The sequence below is a fragment of the Mytilus californianus genome, unplaced genomic scaffold, assembly GCF_021869535.1.
Source record: "Mytilus californianus isolate M0D057914Y unplaced genomic scaffold, xbMytCali1.0.p SCAF_2, whole genome shotgun sequence".
Classification (NCBI taxonomy): domain Eukaryota; kingdom Metazoa; phylum Mollusca; class Bivalvia; order Mytilida; family Mytilidae; genus Mytilus; species Mytilus californianus.
The window spans coordinates 26,980,217-27,000,762 of NW_026262668.1; the positions used below are offsets into that span (position 1 = coordinate 26,980,217).

General features: G+C 33.1%; 1 protein-coding gene across 5 annotated transcripts in view; it reads right to left on the bottom strand.

The window, feature by feature from the left end:
• Nucleotides 1–20,546, bottom strand: part of LOC127729595 (uncharacterized) — a 64,063-nt gene that overhangs the window by 6,748 nt on the left and 36,769 nt on the right. For all 5 annotated transcript variants that reach the window (XM_052237416.1, XM_052237414.1, XM_052237419.1 and 2 more), the window contains 5 exons: nt 20,112–20,182; nt 18,161–19,920; nt 16,212–16,249; nt 15,018–15,077; nt 444–572 (listed from right to left, as the gene is read on the bottom strand). In XM_052237416.1, the coding sequence (XP_052093376.1) occupies nt 444–572; nt 15,018–15,077; nt 16,212–16,249; nt 18,161–19,920; nt 20,112–20,182 (2,058 nt within the window). The remainder of the gene's footprint in view (nt 1–443; nt 573–15,017; nt 15,078–16,211; nt 16,250–18,160; nt 19,921–20,111; nt 20,183–20,546) is intronic.

The following is a 20,546-nucleotide window of genomic DNA, read 5'->3' on the forward strand; positions in this document are numbered from 1 at the left end:
ATGCCTATTCAGTATGTTAAGATGTGGACATTATTTAAAGAGAATGTGAAAGCTACTTTGTACTGGACCAACACATTGGTTCAAAAAATAAAAGTATACAAGAAAATAGGTCAGTTTATCCAGACATATTCATACTCTTAAGCCAGCCATTCCTTATTCTTACCCCTACATACTGTAAATTCAGAAATTATTATGAGGTTTTTATTAATGAAAATAATGTGACTGGGTAAGTATAGCAATAATAAGAACTTGTATTCTGATATTTGATACATATACATATGTATGAAGCTTTTCCCTAAATCGCAAATTATTAATCACATATTTTTGTTCAGTCTTCAAAAATCTCAATAATAGATGCATGCAATAATTTCTGAATTCACAGTACCAAAAACACAGCATATCTTTTGGAGTTGGCACAGCCAAGGATCTAAAGTGAAACTTACCTAGATGGGTTCATGTCAGGTCCATAAGCAAAGTAATATAAATATCCTGTAGGTGCTCTAGCATTCAAAGTAAAACACAGAGGAGCAAATGGTGCAACTGGTTCCTTCTTCGCTGGTTTCTTCACTTGTCTATAGTTCAAATTTAAAAAGTTTGTTACATCTACTTATTCTGCAACTGTACTATTTGAACAGTCAAATTGTATTGACCATATATTCATTCATTTTATACAGTCACTAACTGTAAATTGCCTTGTTTGTGACATTGAGAACATTTTTCAGTAGAGTTTTATTTATGACATCAATAAAAAAATACAATTTTGCGCTGTCTGCTTCAAATTCAAAATCGATAGTTTTTCTTAAAATATTGCATTTGGTACAGTTTTAATATTTGCAGTATAAAGAGAACAACCATACATTGTCTTGTAATCTTTAAATCTTATTTGTACTCAAAACAGGATAGAAATGCTGGGCAAATCCTCACATTCAACCTGTTTTTAAGCCAGGTACAAATAAATTTTATATGTCCAGGCAATGTATGGTTATTCTATATATAAATATACAATATTAGGTCAACATCAGAAGATATTAACTTTTTTTTTAGGCTTAGAAACTGGGGAATGGTGATGTTTACTGAGCCTTTCAATAGTTTTGTGCTGAATATATGAAAAAGGTTTTATTTTTCTGACATTTATCTAATATTGTTTTTATACTCCAGCAAAAAATTGCTTAAATAATAGCCATTCAAATCTCAACAAAAAGATTAAACTTATAATCAAGCCCTTAAAAGAGCCCCTGATTGTGAAGGAAACAGATTGACTTGAAATTGATATTGTACAATATATCAATCTCTTTATTGGGAAATAACACTGGTAGACCTATTTGGCAAATGACCGCGATTTTTGGATAATCTGCACGGAACGGAAAATAATTAGAGGTTCATCGTAAATTTGCTGTGTCACAGAAAATTATGCATGTCATCCGGAGATTTACCGTGTCGGCGGGAATTTGCCGTTTGTCCGATAAAACTGGTGTGTATTGAGTCATTGATAGAACCAGTGATGCGTGAGCGACGGTTATTAATAGATCGTTGTATATAGATGTTTACATAATCCATTATACAGTGTCGACGGGAATTAGCCGTTGGTCCGATAAAACTGGTGTGTATTGAGTCGTCAATAGAACTATTGGTGCGTGAGCGACGGTTATTAATAGCTCGTTGTGATATATACAATGTTTACAGTCAGATAAAAAAAACTGTCTTATTACCCTTTTCAGTCGAGATAATAAAGTTACTTAATATTTAAATATCGAATTTGGTTATTGTTCAATAAAGAAAACTCTATTTTAATGTGACCGATGAACAGGATGAATACACGCGGTAACTTTGAAATACACAACTACAAATATTCTCACCTTATAAAATTCTTCTTTATTGTCATGTTTAGAAAAGAAATCAGTTCCTGTTCTAATAGTCTTATAACTGTAGATGCCGTAATTCGGCAAGATGTCACATACTGATTTGACACTTGTTTAATAGAAAAATATATGTATATGTCCGAGGCCAGAGATCATTTAAATTTCATTGGCAAATATGAATTTTTACTACGATCTGATTTACCTGTGTGATCCTTTAATCTTTATTAATGAAATGCACATTTATACTCCTAGGGGTTGAAGGCATATATAAACAAAACAACATGATTCGATGAGATAATTGAATTACCGACCGTGCGAGGGCTGAACAGCCATTCAAGGTCGTTAAACACTCCCAAACAGAAAAATAAATGAACAAATTGCTTTCAAATCGTATTCAAATCTCTTTCAAATCATGATTCTGCGATTTGTTAGTACCATTTGCTTGTGATTCATTAAACAAATTATAAACAAATCAGAATTTGCCAAATTCCCTAAAACTGATTTCTTTGTGATTTCTTTCAATTGTATGATTTGTAAGCAATTTGTTTCTGTTTTTGCGTGATTTCTTTATGATTTGTTTACTTAGAATATTGTATGAAGTGATTTGAAAGAGATTTGTTAACTTTGTTAGCTAAAATGATGTGATTTCGTTATGATTTGTTTACTTAGAATATCATATTAAATGATTTGAAAATGATTTGTTTACTTTGTAAATAATCATGATGTGATTCATTGATGATTTGCTATAATGAATAAAATGTTAATGCATTTGAATTTTCTTTGTTTATCTATCTCTCTGACTTCCGGTTGAGATCAAATTCAAATTTCAAATACTGTTCTATATTAACTGCACAAAGAAGGTTGCAAGATGAGGAGTTGTTCTATCAATGATGAGAGTGGTAAGGAATCTCAGTTATTTATTTATAATTTCACACATTCAATTAATACTATTTAACATGTAAAGGTGTGAAATTTTTAAATTCAGAAACTGTGCATTTAAGTATCTCGATTTAATTTTGTACTGTCTGCATTAATTTTCAAAATAAAAATGTGTAAAAGATGTGTAAACAGATCGAGACATGCAATTAAAGACTAGCTTCCCGAGCCAGCAGACAAAATTCACTGCCAAGTTTCATGTTTTAATTTTTCATGTTTACTGGCCAGATCCCGGGCAGTAGGGGCAAAGCTACATTAGCAAATTTAGACCAAGACTAAGACTGATCACCTATATATATTCGACATGCATCCTTTTAGTACACGTGGTTGCCCAAGTTTTGTCAAATCTCGTTAGAGACAAATTCGGATGAGAAGTAAGAGAAACCTAAACAGAGTTAACGATTCGTCCCTCATCGCAACCAAAGATAGTATTCCTTTTTACAATTAGAGGAGTAGCTAAGGTAAAATGAAGACAAATGCACTTCAAAGTTTGGGGGTAGTCAGGGGCAGAAAATATTTTTGATCTGGATGTAAATGATTTAATCTGTGAATTGATGGTTGATGCAAATTTATTGACGATTTGCTTGTGCTTGCTTGAAGTAGAAATATATGATTTACTTGTGATTTGTTAAAGATCTGGTAACAATTTGTTTATAATTTCTTCATAATTTGAAAACAATTTGTTTGTGATTTGCTTGAGGTAGGATTATGATTTACTTCTGATTTGTTAAAGATTTGATAAAAATTTCTTTACAGTTTGAAAACAATTTGTTTGTGATTTGCTTGAAGTAGGAAAGCAATGATCTCTGATTTGTTAATGATTTCAAAACAATTTCTTGACAATTTGTTTGTGATTTGCTTATGAATTGGAAGCAATTTGTTTGTGATTTGTTGTTGTGATTTGTTAGCTCATTTGCATGTGAAATTTTATCACTTTCAAATCATAAAGAAATCATACGATTTGGTTATCATTTGTTACCATGATTTGTTCCTCAATTTTTTTTGTTTGGGCTTCCATTTGTTCGATGAGATAATAACAAGTTGCGAATTGTAGTCCGAATGTGTATTCTAGTATATAGGAACATTTGGACATTATTTCATATTCATAATTAATTAGTTCATCCGTCATTTGTTTTATTGAATTACTATTCAACTGTGGTTATACAAAAAGAACCGTTTATTGGAACTAAAATACAATAAACCATCTGTTTATTTGATACAGGTGTCAACATTGAATTGAAGCTTTACATTTCTGACGGACAGGGGAAAGTTTTAACCTTAGTTGATATCAGGGGTCAACTGGTATAGCAGTATGTTGGTAATACACCGACCGTCGTTTCATAATATGTATATGTATTTACGCACAATGCAGTCCTTTCAAACTCGATTTCGCCAACTCGTAGGTTGTCTTTTAGACAAAAAAGTTCCATTTAAAAGATATGAAAGTTGCGTACATGTATACCTCAATGCACGTCTTGTAAACTAATCTGTTACATTGTGAAAAATAAATAAGTTCTAATTAAAAGATTGGAGGGTTATTTTACATGAATAAAAGTTTTTCTGATCATTATTGTTTTTCAATTATTTTTGAGAGTGCGATCTTAAAACTAAGTTCGTCCTGACATGCATGGAATATTTGCCACTGGAAGTTAAGCAACCAACAATCACTCATCTTAAAATATGCCTGAGAGATAATATTCTTTTAAATTTTAATTGTTACAGTTTCTCCGTTTATTATAAAGCACTTTCAGGTGTAATGTTAAAGTGTATATTATATACATTCCGGGATGAGATTAATTTACTATAATTGCCAACAAAAAAAAAAGAAATGATGCTACGTTTCTTTTAATTAAAAATTAGACTGTAACGAATGTAGACCGAACATTTTAAATAATGAAATAATGCACGCCAAAAATATCTGTAATCAACTTGATCTTAAACTTGACTTCACTCACAAAAGAGAATGTTAAAAATAGCTCAGATCAATTGTGTCGACTGCACGAGATTTTCCAACGGCGGGAAATATCATGTAACTATAAACACAGGTGATGTTACTGACCGATTGTGGAATGTCAATTTAGGGTTAAATTTGATGTGTAATGATTGACATTATTGTGCGCGTTAAAGTTGAGGCTCTAGAAGGTTCATTTCAATTTATAACCGAAAATCTAAAATCAAGTTTTTTTTTCAAATCAACGTTTAAGTTTTGAATCTTGTGGGAGGGAAACTTTATTTTGTTTGTTTTTTAGGGGCAAAGGGGGTTACGATAAAAGTCTATAGGAAAATTAAATAAAACAATTTCGAAGGTCACAACTTGTAAACTAATGAAAACAATAATATAGCGAATTAAATAACTGTTATTAGATTGCAATAACATGACGGTTTTTTTTTGTTTCGGGAGTGGGAGTGTGATTACCTTATATACTTGAGATGTTCCATTTTCGGCATTATTTGTTTTAGTTTAACTTGTTCTCGGTGGTGGATCCAGATTTTTTTATATAAGGGGAGGGGGCACTAACTGCTAATATCATTCTTAAGTGATTCCCTATATAATCAACATTTATTTTCCCACAAAAAGGGGGTTGGCACCGTGCCATTCCCCCTATATAGCCGACCGAGCAATGTATAGCCAGTCAAGGTCGTTAAAAACTTCCATATATATGTATAGCCAGTCAAGGTCGTTAAAAACTCCCGGTTCTATTAGTTTCATTATATCTTCATCAGCATAACTGTATCGGGAGCATTCGAGTAAGGTAGCACTCCATAGATAGGTGTGTAGTTTCGCATGTATGACACAAGCGCTGCAGTTGGCCTAATGTATTAGAAGGCCAGGATTGGAAGATTATGATTAAACATTCTGTGGCTCAATTTTAATTTTATTTTCTGTGAAGTGCTACCTAAGCCGTGGCCTGCAGAACCCTACTCATATTTTTAAAGGGTGTTCCAAAAGCACATTAAACCACTTCCAGCATTATACAGGTCGTGAGGTACAATTTGTTGGGGAGGAGATTTCAATTGCTGTTCGTTGGGTTAATTTCCTATAACTACGAATTTTCGTTTTTTTTTCATCAGATTTGCCCGAATTGTCTATTCTGTTAACTCCATGTAGACTCTCACACGCAATGTTTTGTCTTTTTTTTACCACGAATATTTATATTTGTCAACAAATTAGACAACTTATTTAGTTATTTTTTGTATGTCGAGGATAACTTCAATGTAATTAAAAATCGATCTCTCATCGCTCCCGTTTTCTGATATCTTGTCAAGTTGATTTCCAAATGTTTTTTTTTTATTTAAGAATTGAATGCTTCTTTTTGTAACTTCATTTGGGTGTAAAAGCGTTGGCCGAAGTACCTTTTGTATGAAGCGCGAAAGCGCTTCATTCTAAAAATGTGCGCACGGTCAATGCTTTTACACCCCTATGAAGTTACAAAAAGAAGCATCCAATACTTATAATTACATTGTTAATTAGCTAGGATCATGAAAACACGATTTTTATCATTTTTTTATTTAATTTGCCTGTGCACTTTACTGTTGGATCTCGTGTCATCATGAATGATAAATTTCATTGTGTAATGAAGTTGATTAAGGAATAACGCGAGATTTCAGTTAGCCACTCAGAATAACGTATTATAATGAAACATACATCTAATGTAATTATATATTTGTACCACTTATTTTATATTCAGATTATAAAAATAATCCCGAATACAAGTACTCCAAATCCCTGATAGCCCCCCTGAAACACCATACCTATATCAATTTAATTAATTCTTAAGACAACCATTTAACTTCAAAGGGGTGGGTGACTGCTTTTTTCCCCCCATAAAATCATATTCTGCTCCCCAATTTGATGAGAGAAAAAAATATTGTGGTCAGGCAGATGACAAAAAAAATATTCTGAATTCCAGATTTCCCCATACCGTTTATTTTGAGAAAAAAATTGCTTGGTAACAGTGGGGAATAACGTTGTGTTCCAAATGATTTCTGACTCAGACCAAACCCCCTAACCCCTTGAATTTAAATGTTGCTCCTATACGCGTTACTATCATGAATTTCTATGTTTCATGTATATTTCAGGTCAGGTCCCAGGACATACGCTGTGTTCAAAATTATAAAAACGTAGAAAATTTATGCTTCGTGTACGTGTAATATGTCTCAAGAAAATGGATTGAATTAAGTACTATAATCATTTTTTTTATTTGTACAAAAATACACAAAGGCAATGAAAACCGTGTGTGCGCCAAGAACGGTCAATACGTATGACAACTCGGGGGCTGATTTAGGGGGGTGGGATGGGGGCAGGCTGTCCAGGTCCCTCCTTATGAAACTACATATTTGGTTAATTCAGACTTTTATTTGCACCTACCCTAATAATTCAGTCGTTATATTCCGCTGATCTACGATTACTTCATTAACAAGTATATAGGAGAAATCGATTACGGGGAGAGACTTGAATTTTTCGGGTTTAGTTCAACTCCGACCTTCTTTAGTTTGTACAATATAGCAATACTATTTAATCCATTTCTCCGCTGTTTTCGTTATATATAGCACTTTCGTCATACTTAGGCTAGGTCTCAAAGAGTGGGTCATAGATATAAACATATCTAGAAAAATGCTGTGAAGGTAATATCTTGGATGTGCCAACTAATAAACGTGTCAACGCTGTACCATAGGATTTGTATAGTAATATGAAATTTCAGGGTATTGGTGCATGGTCAAGTGGTTAATTAAACTTGGATTATCAATGAGCGAGAATTAATGGCCATTTTAAATTAATCATAAGATGGTGATTGAACTTTTTTATTATTATTAAATAATGAAAGCTTTTTCAGAGGGACGTAAAAGAGGGCGTTCCTGCACGTAAGAACGCGAAATAACATTGCCATTTCACGATGAACGAACAATTAAAAATGTCTTGCACGTTGATCTTTTTACCGATTTCACGAAACACGGTGAATAACGAACCTGTTTTCACAGCTGCACGTGAAATAAAAATGGCAAAACAAGTTGCACGAAAATAACCCTTTACCACCCTCTTTTCAGATATAGGGAGTGACGGACAAAGTTTTAACTCTTAATGAAAGTGTTCTTTAATTCATAAGTAATAAAACATAAAATTAAAGGCATGTTAGGCCCTTCTGTCAAACGGAAAAGATGCGCTTGAAAAATAAGTGGCTGGGTACCAGTCTTCACGATAAACTTTTGAATCCACAAGCCGGAAGCTCAATTTTACGAACATTTAAGTTGGAATCTGTTGGCATGTAGAGAAGAATTTTACAAGCCCCAAAACAATTCTGTACGCCATGGCTGTAGGACTCGTGGTTAAGCTCGAAGACTGGGGTACGAATTAATTTTAATAGTAGTTCACCATGCAAGAAGACCGAATGTATAAATACAATATAGTTTTAAATATAGTGTGGCAGAAGCGGATTTAGAAGGGGCAGGTCCCCCCTTTTCTGGAAAAAAAAATTTGGTTGATTATGTAGGGAATCACTGAAGCATGACTAGAGCGAGCCCCCTTTTAGGCAGCCAATGCATATGAAAATTTCTGGATCCGCCACTGGTGTGCTAGCTAATAAATGATATATTTTTTACTACTTTTATTTTTTTTAATCCTTGGTCCGTCTATGTGAAATAATCTAAGCTTCATCAGGTACTCACGCGGAGAAATAAAATATTGAAGTGATTTGAGTACCGATAAATTAAATGTCTCCTTGGTAGCTGGTATCCCTTGAGGGATTAATAAATTGAACTCAGGCTATAAAAAAGAATATGTTTGTTTGCCCTAACTCTACCTATCCAGAAAATAGCTGCTACTCAAAATCTTTTATTGCCCTGATTTGAAAAGTTTTTTTCAAATCAGATAGTCCTGTATACTAAAACATATCTGATACTTCAACTTCTCTTTGCCGAAAAAAGAAAGAAAATGCCTGCCTACCTACCTACCTACCCACTGTCTCTACCTTTGGGTAGGGTTTGGGCAAACTAAAATATTTGTTTAGTGTGGCCTCATGTGTGCATGTTGGAATAGATATAATAAATATATTTCATTTTACAGTATTTTACAGTTTTTATGATTATTAATCAACTTATGGTACGGTAATAACTTTTATTTTTGTTTTTTTTTATTTTTCTTTTGTGTCAATTTCAATTTGTCCTCGTTCTGTGAACAAAATAACACGGCTACACATTTTAAAAGACAAAACACAATTATAATTCGATCAACACTTTGACTTATTATACTAACTTAGCATAAAAAACCCAGATAAACGAGATGCATGCTCCTTAAAATCATTTCAGATATTCTATAGAATTTTTAATTCACCAGTAAATCAGAAAATTATGTCCATCTTCAACATTTCTTTTCTCATTTGATGTGTGTTATATAATTTTAAATATCTTACAATGCACATAAAAAAAGACTAGGTTTTTGCGATGTCCAATATTACGTGGGATGATGCGTAGCTGCATGGTAGATACTACATGAATTACATCATTTTAGCACATACTTACAACTTCTCGTCCAATCAAATTGCTTATATTTGCCTTCTAATTTTCATAGTACATACTTTTTCCATGTACTAAGTAACTACGCATGAATGACCACAAGGGTAAGATTTCATTGTATCGTAATCAAGATATTAAAACAAAAATTGCTACTGGCTATTTTGAAATAAATGCTGTGTTCCAAATTAAACTAATTTAAAATAGTTTGTCATTAGTTTTCAAATTTTTAAGCATCCTACTATTTAATCTTTGGATCTAAAAATGTTTTTGACGATTAAAAGTTTCTTTCATTTAAATAAAGAGTAACACATATGTTTTTTTTTATACCTTGATTAGAGTACAACGCCATCTGAAAATTGTAATCATTTATCTTCCATGCAATTACTTTGTACACAAAAATGAGGGAACCATGAAACCTTGTGAAGGAAAATAACAGCAATTTGATATATTTCGTCATGAATTGATTGATTATTGGTTGCTTAATGTCCAGTGACAAATATTTTATGCATGTAAACTATCCACTAGACTACCTATGGGTACATACCAGGGCAGATCCAGTCATTTTTAAAAGGGGTTCCAACCCAAGATAAAAGGGGGGGGGGGGGGGGGGTCCAACTGTATGTCCTCATTCAAAAGCATTGATCATCACAAAAAGGGCGTTTTTCATCCCCCTCCTGAACTTCCCCTCCCCCTTTTTGGATCCGCCAGTGCAAACTATCTATGTGTAAAATTTATTATAGTTTTAGTTTTTAGGTGAAATTGAAAAAATGTTTTCAAGAATGTAAAGCTTCCACTTCAATTGAATTATTGCCTGCTTTTGGTCAATTTATTTTGTCATCTTACCATGTGAAGAAGTACATGAATAGTAAAACACCGCTTTATGTCAATAAACATACTTACACCAGCAGCTACCATCTTTTCATTCTGGATTCAATATTTTACAATGATACTAGTGAGTAGATTTACAAAACTACGTACATGAGCTACACCTAGTCAGCCAAAACATATCAATAGACTAATTACAGGATTACTCAAGTTGTAAATATGTGCTAAATTGGATAGTGTATGGAAAGGTATATACTATGAAATTAAGAGCTCGGGGCAAGCCCCTCGCTCTAAATTTCATAGTATATACCTTTCCATACACTAACCGACACTTGATTATCTTTGAAATCACTCACACGTGGCGGTGTACACATAATACACAATATATGACTTTAAATACCTGGGGCAATTTATACTTCCGTTTATTGTCCCTTTAACTAGCCAGTGTATCTGTGTATAATGTATTTACCGACCGTGCAAGGGCTGTATAGCCAGTCAAGGTCGTTGAAACCTCCATTTGTTATGATGTATCTCTGGCTCCATTGATAGACTCCCATAATATAGTCGAGTGCGGATCCCGGATTTTGAAAAAAATGTTGGAGGACGAAAAGACAACATTAGAAATGGGACTAATGTATGAAGTTTATATTATGCATTTACCATTGAAGCAGCCTCGATGATAAATTGTCATCTAAGACGGTATAAATTAAAATTCTGTATGACATGTCACGAAGAGGAGTTGAGATATATGCGACATATTTTATTATATGTCCTCAGACACATGTTTTCAGACATTAAATCTATTTCTTGTGTGACAGTTTGCTGACTGTTAATGTTCATCATATCCTTTTCGCAAATAGGGCCGTATTTACACTACAAATTTCACTCTGAGTACAGACAAACCTGTGCATCTTGAAAAGTTTTAGAGTATTGGGTGGGGGGGGGGGGGGGGGGTAGGACCTTTATCGGGACTCCGGGATTGGGTGTTTTTAAGCTCGGGATTTCGGGATTGATCCTTTCGGGATCCGGGAATTCTTTTTTCGAATTTCGGGATGTCGGGATTTACATTTTTTTAAATTCGGGACCTCGGGATTCCATGTTTTTAAGCCCGGGATTTCGGGATCAGGACCCCTCCTACCCCATTCAGTATGGCAGGACCTAGATAAATAAAATTTAAATGCATTTTAAGTTTCAGAATATTGAAAACTTTACTAGATTTTGCTATTCATTTTTTTCGTTCCTGCAGAAGGTGCCAAAATAAACTAAGGTGGAGAGAATCGGAGACGTTAAGGGCTTGAATAATTCGAGTTAGGTCATTACATGGTCCGAGGACACAGTTATCGTTCTTTGGTTTTTGTTTACCTAAAGTCGTGGTGTGAACAGTGTGTAACTAGCATTTTTTTTTATAATACTCTTTCCCAATTTATTTCTTGATATCTAATGCATGAAATTTTATGTAAGTGGATGAAATTACATATTAAAAAAATTGGGTGCTGAATCTTTATGTTAAGTAGTGATTTGGTCCAGTTAAAGTCTGAAGCTGTCTAACTGAATTTGAGACCCCCTTAACACAGAATTGTCAATAATATGAGTTATCTAGAGCGTTAATACGTTCCAATTGACTTGGAAAGAGCCGATTTTTAAATTGAATTGATTAATTTAAAAGGCTTGGGCAAATAACATTTGAGAACGTAACTTTATAGCAAGGAACTATAGCGTATGCAGATTTTCTTTGAACACATACGAGGGTCTTGAATATTGGGGGAAAGGGGTGTCTTTCAATCCTGTTTGTCTTTTAATTTGTAAGTCATTTTTTCTCTATTCTTCATACTTTTCTCTTTTCCTTATTTTCTTGGCGTCTATTTTCTTCACTTTATTTGGCCCTTTGTTGTGCACTTTTTGTCCATTTATATTCTCTATTCTTCTATAAATCCTATCCAGACCCTCATAAACATACACAATCAATATGTTCCGCTCCTAACCCCAGTTGACATGGATATAGACAATTGTCATCCATGGGGTTTTTCTCATCTGTTGTGATGATATAACATTGCTAAACGAGTCCGTTATAAAAAAGATGTGGTAAGATTGGCAATGAGACAACTCTCCACAAGAGACCAAATGACACAGAAATTAACAACTATAGGTCACCGTACGGCCTTCAACAATGAGCATAGCATATACCGCATAGCCAGCTATAAAAGGACAAAATACTAGGAGTCCATTACTTCTGATATTACATATAGATATATGATTAATGTATAAATACGCAATCACGTATACGTCCGATGCTAAATTGTTGGCTTTGTTGGAAGGCAAAATATTTAGCCCTATACTGACTGGAACTAGTATATACAACTGAAAACTAGATAAATAATGAAAATCAAGGAATCAATACATGCTATAACAGCAAATCTGAACGAAACCAAATGCATATTAGTAAAATTATAAATATACAACTTGCATTTCAGCAACTGTTTTGTTAGTTATTAATTATGATGCAATTCGTGAATAAATTATCCTACACAGTGGAACAAATGGGAAGTCAAAATACGTTAATTTCTGGATTAATACTTCTGCAAAGACGATGTCATTATATTGTTTCAATAAACCGACTTAAATAAAAATCAAATTATAACTTTGTAATGATTATAAATGTTTACCTTTTGAAATAAATTTTGATATATTGAATATAGATACAGAAAAAATGAACTCAAATGTTTTATTTGCATGTATTGTATGACGTATTTAATAACATCTATGTGTAAAGAAACGTTTTAAAGCATGCTATTTTGACGATTACGAATTCAGACTCTGACACTAAGAAAAATCTTATTAGAATAAAAAAAAAATTCTGATCGGCCGTATATAAACCTCCCATCACTTTATTCATATCACATATCAATTTAAAAAAATTTGCAACGATGTCAAAATAGAAAGGCTGACCAAAATGTTCAACTTGCGGCTAATGATTGACAGGTATGATTAGACCTTGAGGCTCTTGTGGGGAACGTGGTGTCTAAAGTAAAAAGAAGATTATTCAATTATTTATTTTAGGACTCTTACGATATGTCGATCTGATATGGAAAATTGTGAGTTTCTTTTAATAGCACAAAGAAATAAGACGATAGAATGGTAACAATTTTGTAACCATAAATGAATGACTCGTATATATAATTTACGGGACTGATTGTATCGAAAGTTTGATGAAAACATTCCATTTCAAACCTTCTTGGTTGGAATGAACATGTTCGATGTATATGCAAATAGGTCTTTATTATATAATGTATTTAAATTATCTTCATCAAATACAATACAATATATAACATGTATCTATGATATCCTCCATAAAGAGTAAATATCTGTACAGGTAAAATTTAATTCTGATCAATCGGGTACAGATTGAATTATTTACGACCTTCCACTTGTATTGTACAAGGAATATCACAGCAGGTGTTAATTACACTAGGACAAGTGTCAAATCAGTATGACATCTTGCCGGATAACTGCATCTTCAGTAAAAAGACTCTATTAGTACAGGAACTGATTTCTTTTCTAAACATGACAATAAAGAAGAATTTTATAAGGTGAGAATATTTGTAGTTGTGTATTGCAAAGTTACCACGTGTATTCATCCTGTTCATTGGTCACATTAAAATAGATTTTTCTTTATTGAACAATTACCAAATTCGATATTTAAATCGTAAGTAACTTTATTATCTCGACTGAAAAGAGTAATAAGACAGTTTTGTTTATCTGACTGTAAACATTGTATATATCACAACGAGCTATTAATAACCGTCGCTCACGCACCAGTAGTTCTATTGACGACTCAATACACACCAGTTTTATCAGACCAACGGCTAATTCCCGTCGACACTGTATAATGGATTATGTAAACATCTATATACAACGATCTATTAATAACCGTCGCTCACGCATCACTGGTTCTATCAATGACTCAATACACACCAGTTTTATCGGACAAACGGCAAATTCCCGCCGACACGGTAAATCTCCGGATGACATGCATAATTTTCTGTGACACAGCAAATTTACGATGAACCTCTAATTATTTTCCGTTCCGCGCAGATTATCCAAAAATCGCGGTCATTTGCCAAATAGGTCTACCAGTGTAAAGCCAACAGAAAGTATTTCAGCTGCAGTGTAAATGTTGTTCACATCAATTTTCCAATACACCTTAGTGCTATTTATTCCAATCTTGATAAGTTCTGAAATTACACAACTTTTTCAATACATCACAAACCAGTTGAATCTATCTGGGGCCCTGTTTAAACAATATACACTGTATTGTGCATAAAACTTTTCAAAGAGACAAAGTAAACATTTCAAACTTAGCTTTTTTTTTACTTTAATTTGTGCTTCAAAACATTGGATCACAATATATCAAAATTTCGATAATGACCTTTGTTTTTTGCCACCAATGATACAAACAGGAAGTTGTTCAAGTGACTGTTTTTTCTGGTTTGGACTAAGTAGCAATGAGGTGTATTGTTTTTTATTGAAGACACTTGCCTCTTATTGATCTGCATAACTTTCATGTCAATAAATAGTTCAGGAATAGAGGATAGTTGCATTGATTAATAAAAAACATTACATTTATATATATAGTTTTTAAAAAGTTATTTTCCATTGAAAGCTTTCGCCGCGATATAGCCATTTTGTGCTGATGCGGCGTAAAGCAATCACCAATCAATCAATCAATTAATCAATTTTCCATTGAAAATCGACAAAATGTATTCTGCAAATTAGAGTTACTTCCCTTTGTACAAGGCAATAACAGGTAATGTAGTAATCAAATAACTAGGTAGGAAAACATTATTGAAATTTTCCAAACAGTAACAGATTTTTATTATAGCTACTTACTTTGGCTTAGAAATTTCTGCAGCTGTGGCAACCACTTGGAAACTAGATTTAGTAAAATCGCTGAAAGTAATAATAATGGTTTAAAACATGATCTTTTGAATATTTATGTATCATCCCAAGATTCAAATATTAGCACTTGACCAGTATATTGGTCTAGGGATGATTAGGAAAAGGAACCATTTATAGAATATTTCATTTCAGCCTAAAATAACTATCTTTTTGTTTTTTTATCTCATTTTCTTCACAACAAATCACTTTTAAGTTCACTGCATTATGAAAATTTCTTACTGTTTTGGAAGATAGAATAGAGAAAGAAAGAAGAACTTATAAGCTTTTACAAACAGATGCCTGAATGTTGATCTGCAGATTTCTTTTGTTGTTTTCTTTTTCTAGGGTTGCTGTCTAATGTAGGTATACACCGGTACCACATCTATTATTAAAATATGATCATGTATATCATCCTGATTATTGATCTTCGAGTTTGAAAAAAAAAGTTATCATAGTGGTAAAAGTTTCTACATGTATGACATCACAGACAGAGCATTTTATCCTCCTATTTGCAATTAATGTACAATGATATAGCTTTGTATATGTGTTGTAATCATATACTTAAAGCCACTTACAAATATGTGATGAAAATGAAATATGATTGGACATTCTGCAAAGCTTTACCTTACCTTTTGTTTTCCACATCATTATATCAGTTTTATGAAAAAAGGGAGGGAGAATATTTCTTGTGAGGGCAGCAAAGTATGAATACATATTATTTGTCCACTTCAAGCAAGTAGTTTCGTATCTTTCAAAAACCATTTGTTTATTGTTAAAATATAGACCCATTCCAAAAGTGCTCCCTTATTTTAATTTCAATATGTGCAGAAAGGCAATAAAAAAACATTCACAGTATACCAGGATTGAAGAGGCATAAATTAAAAGAACTCTTACATAAATTATTTAACATATAATTCCTTGTTTTAAAGTTAAGAATGGATTTCATATGTTCATATTTTTTAATATTTGTATTCAGTTTCATCATAATTATTTTTATCAGAAGCAAGGCATAGAGGTAAAACTGTTTAACACACCAGCTTTGTTCCATCAAAACATGGTGAAATTAGTCAAAAATACAGTCTGGGGCTTTTTTTCATAGAACACGCAGGACAGGCAACAATAGCCTTATATAGTTTCTAAGCTTACCTTGTATTATTTGTGTTGGCTGAATTTGGGTTGATAGTCTGCAAAATATAAGAAATACATATACACATAATCAATATCAAATGTATTCTTTTTTCTGCTTGAAATCTGCACCTGATATCACCCCTGGTTTTTGATGGGGTACGTGTTACTCAGTCTTAAGTTTTCTATGTTGTGTTTTGTATACTGGTATTTGTCTTTGGGTCTTTTTTTTTTTTTTTTTGCCATTGCATTATCAGTTTATTTTCGACATGAGTTTTAATGTCCCTTTGGTATCTTTCATCTCTCTTTCACAGTTTGTAGACACAGGTTACTCATTTTAAACAAGAGTGCACATATTACAATGTCTTGCCTGCTTTAATTATCATGAATTGAATTCATGTTGAAAGTGAGTAAATGGGAAATAAAAATTTTAATAAAAAGTATCATATAACACTAACATTATCAATGATAAATGTAAATCAGGTCAGAATCCAGAGGAATTATGCCAGACACAAATATACACATTACAATCATACCATACAACAAATTTAGTTGACCTATAGCCTATAGTATCTGATAAAGGGACAACACCATGAAAACTTAACATTGACCAATGAATCATGAAAATAAGGTCAAGGTCAGATGAAACCTACCAGTGGGACATGTACACTTTACAATCATTCCATACACAAAATGTAGTTGACCTATTGTTTACAGTATCTGAGATACAGCTTTGACCATGAAAACTTAATTTGGATCACTGATCCATGAAATGAGGTAGAGGTCACTTGTTATTGTTTTTCACAAGTGATTATAAAGCTTCTAATTGTCCTCAAGACTTAATTAATTTTACCTTTATACTTTAGAATCAAAATTCAATAACATACAGTTCACCTCTTTACAATGAAGATAACAGTATTAGATGTACATGTATGACATTTAAAACAGTTGGACAAATTCGGGAATTTAACATTAAAATACCATGAATGCCTCAGAAGACTGCAAAACTTAATTAAACCAAGATTTTTAAAAAGATCCATTTTCCATTAACAAATAATTTCCCACATAGAATCAACTTAAACATTCAAATTTACAAATGTAAGTGAATTTTTTTTTTTTTGTGTTGTGTTGTGTTTTTGGGTTGTTGTCTCATTGATACTACCTTTTCAGATGTTAATGAGCCTATCTCATGTCAAGAACCTTCTCAGTAGTTTTCTTTTATCTGTTGTTTTTTATTCTTTAAAGAATTTGGTATCCATAACAGATCTTTTATAAGCTCGTCTACATTTATTTACAACTTAATAAGACTCTAAAAAATTTAACATTTGATTTATGATAGATACACATGTATTTGACAATTGAAGATGACTTCTTTCTTTTTGATTGATTGATTTTTGGTGTTTAACACCACTTTTAAGTACCCCTTGTGGGCTATTTCGTGGCGGCCAGTTTTTATTGGTGGAGGAAGCCAGGGTGCCCGGAGAAAACCACTGACCTTCGATAGGAAGACTGACAATCCTAGTCAATTAAGATTGGAGTCGAGTGCACCCGCACAAGCAGGGTTCGAACTCACAACCTGAGTGTTGACTGGCTAGTGATTACAGTAGCAACTACTTAGACCACTCGGCCACCGAGGCCCCTCGTTCTTATTTTGGTGTTGGGATGTTTATCAAATGGTATACTGTACATGTGAATTCATTATTTTTTGTTGGGTACCAATATTTGTGGATTTCGTGGGTATAGATGAACCCCAAATTTAAGTTTTGAACAAAGCATAAAAAGTTTGGCAAAACCACAAAATCAAGTATAAATGAAAATATAATTTTTCTTCAATCCACGAAAATTTGTACCCACAAAAATAAATGAATCCACAGTATATGACATCTACTTTTGATTTATAATACACAAAATCAATTTTTCAGACAAAAAATGGTAAACAAATTAATGATTATTGCCGTAAGTTAACAAACCTCATCAGGGGGTAGTTGATCACAAACCATAGCCAGTAATGGCTTCTCTTCTTCACTTCTATCAGTCACACAAACATCTGAATCAGTTGCAGCAGACGTCAGATAATAATTAGGAATTTTGTCTTCTGCTTCAAATCCTATACTACATCCACTGTCAGTTGCCATAGAAACAACAGATGGTGATCTGAATAAGACTTTTGGTTTTGAAACATCTGTATCAGAAGTAGGCTTTTCAAAGTGGAAACTGTTTCTTCTTTCTAGTTTTTTCGGTGAAGATTTTTTACTTGAAGCAGAAGAAGGTCTAGAAAATGAATGACTCCTTTTGACATTAGTCATAGCACGACCTGGTGTCATTAGTGAATCACTAATACAACCACAGTTTTCACTGACTGTCATACATTTCTTTCTATACATATCTAACAAGTCAGAATATGACTGTCCATTGTCCTTTGGTGTTTCAGACATGTAATCCTCATCCGTTTGCAGACATTTATTATTTAGTTCTAAATGCATGATATTTTCTTCAGCTTGCCTTTGGAGTTCACAATCATTTTCTTTCACTGTGGACTCAGAATTAAGGTTAATAAACATAGCATCATCTGATGTCTCCTCTCGTCTCATCTGAATACTTTCTTGAATGGCCAAAAGTTCCTGATCTAAATCGTCAAATGTCAATGTCTTGTCATCTTTAAGAGAGATCTCTATCTGATCTCCAATTTTATTCTCAGTGAATATTGATTGGTGAGGAGGATATTCTCCTTCAAAATAAACTTTTGATTTTCTTGATGGTGATTCTGCTGATTCAGATTTTCTATTGGTTACCACAGATATGCTTGAGTGCGATGTCTCAGAAGACCTTCTTTTGTGCTTTTTTCCTAAATTAGCTGAGGATGGCCTCACCAGCTTGTTAAATTTATTCTTAGAACCATCTGAACTACTACGAAGTGATGAAGCCACAGGACTTGGCGATCTTGCTGGAGAGGGACTACGACGAGGACTCTCTGCACCTAGGGTATAATAAACACTCCCATCATGTAATACAGACTGAATCTGTAATGTGTTTGGTGCTTTGTATCTTTGTCTATTCCTGCATGTATGTACTGAGTTCTGCTTCCCATTAACATTTTTATCACTGGGTTCCATGGATTGGGAACCAGACTGCTCAGCATTCTGGGATGAAGACGTATTTTGAGATTTACTTTCAGCATATCTGTTGTCATTCTGGTCTTTAATATTGTCATCATCATCATTATCATCATCTTTCTTAATTATAACATCATCATCAGGTTTACAACTTTCTTTAGTTTTCTTTTTGCCTTTTTCAATTTGTTCTCCTTTGTCTAAAACTTTAATCTCCCCTTGAACTATTTTGTTTTCTTCAGATTTAGATTTTTCCGTTTTATCAACAATTTTGATATCAACCTTCATAGCTATTTCCATTTGTGTATTTTCGGTAGACACAGTGTTTGTTGTATTTTCCCTCAAGCCTTCAGCAATTTTGGCATTTTGGAATTGTTTCATGTCTTTGCTTTTTTCACCATCCTCTTTAGAGCCCTCAGCAAATCTGACCAATTTTCCTGCAGTATTTGGCCTACTTTGGTTCTCGGTTTTGTCACCAGTCTCTCCTGCATTGCATTCCTGGTTTTGTTGAAGTTCAAGCTGGTTTTTTATTCTACTGTTGATATTATTATCAAAAGGTGTATTTTCTTTTCCTTTACCATTTATTTCTGTAACAAACATCCTTGGTGTAGGGGTTGGACCTAAAATGAACATAAAATTGTAAATTTATAAAAATGTTTCTGCTTATCTGTTGAAATCTGACACCAAGAGGTCAACAAAGTCTTCAACAACAGACACTAATCAATGTCTTAACCATATGTTTAAAATAATTTTATTTAAAATAAAAAACCTGGCTACTGAGAAATTAGAAATAAATTAGTGTTCTATATACCTGAAAGGCCACTGTTTGTAGTCATTCGGGAACCAGTTGGACCAATTGGTAATGAGTCACTTTGGTAAACTCTACAATCAGAAAAGAAGGTTAAAGCTAACCTACATGGCATCTTTTTAATTAACAGGGAAACAAATTTTAAGAACAGAATTGCCTGCAATATGATGACATCTATCTGTATTTTGACAATGAAATTTCAAATGTTTCCTATGCTAAGGGACACTTACATTTTAATTAGAAAAGACTCAGGACACTCAAGTAGAAAATGTAGATACATGTACTTATCAGATAGTGTGATAAAAATCTAAAGAAAAGGGTAATAACACTTTTAACTCACTTACATGCAAAGTTTTGTTTTAACAATATCCTCATTCACAGAAAGTGACCTTGGCAGAGATCAACCAAACATACTGCTTTAGATATACAAACTGCCAC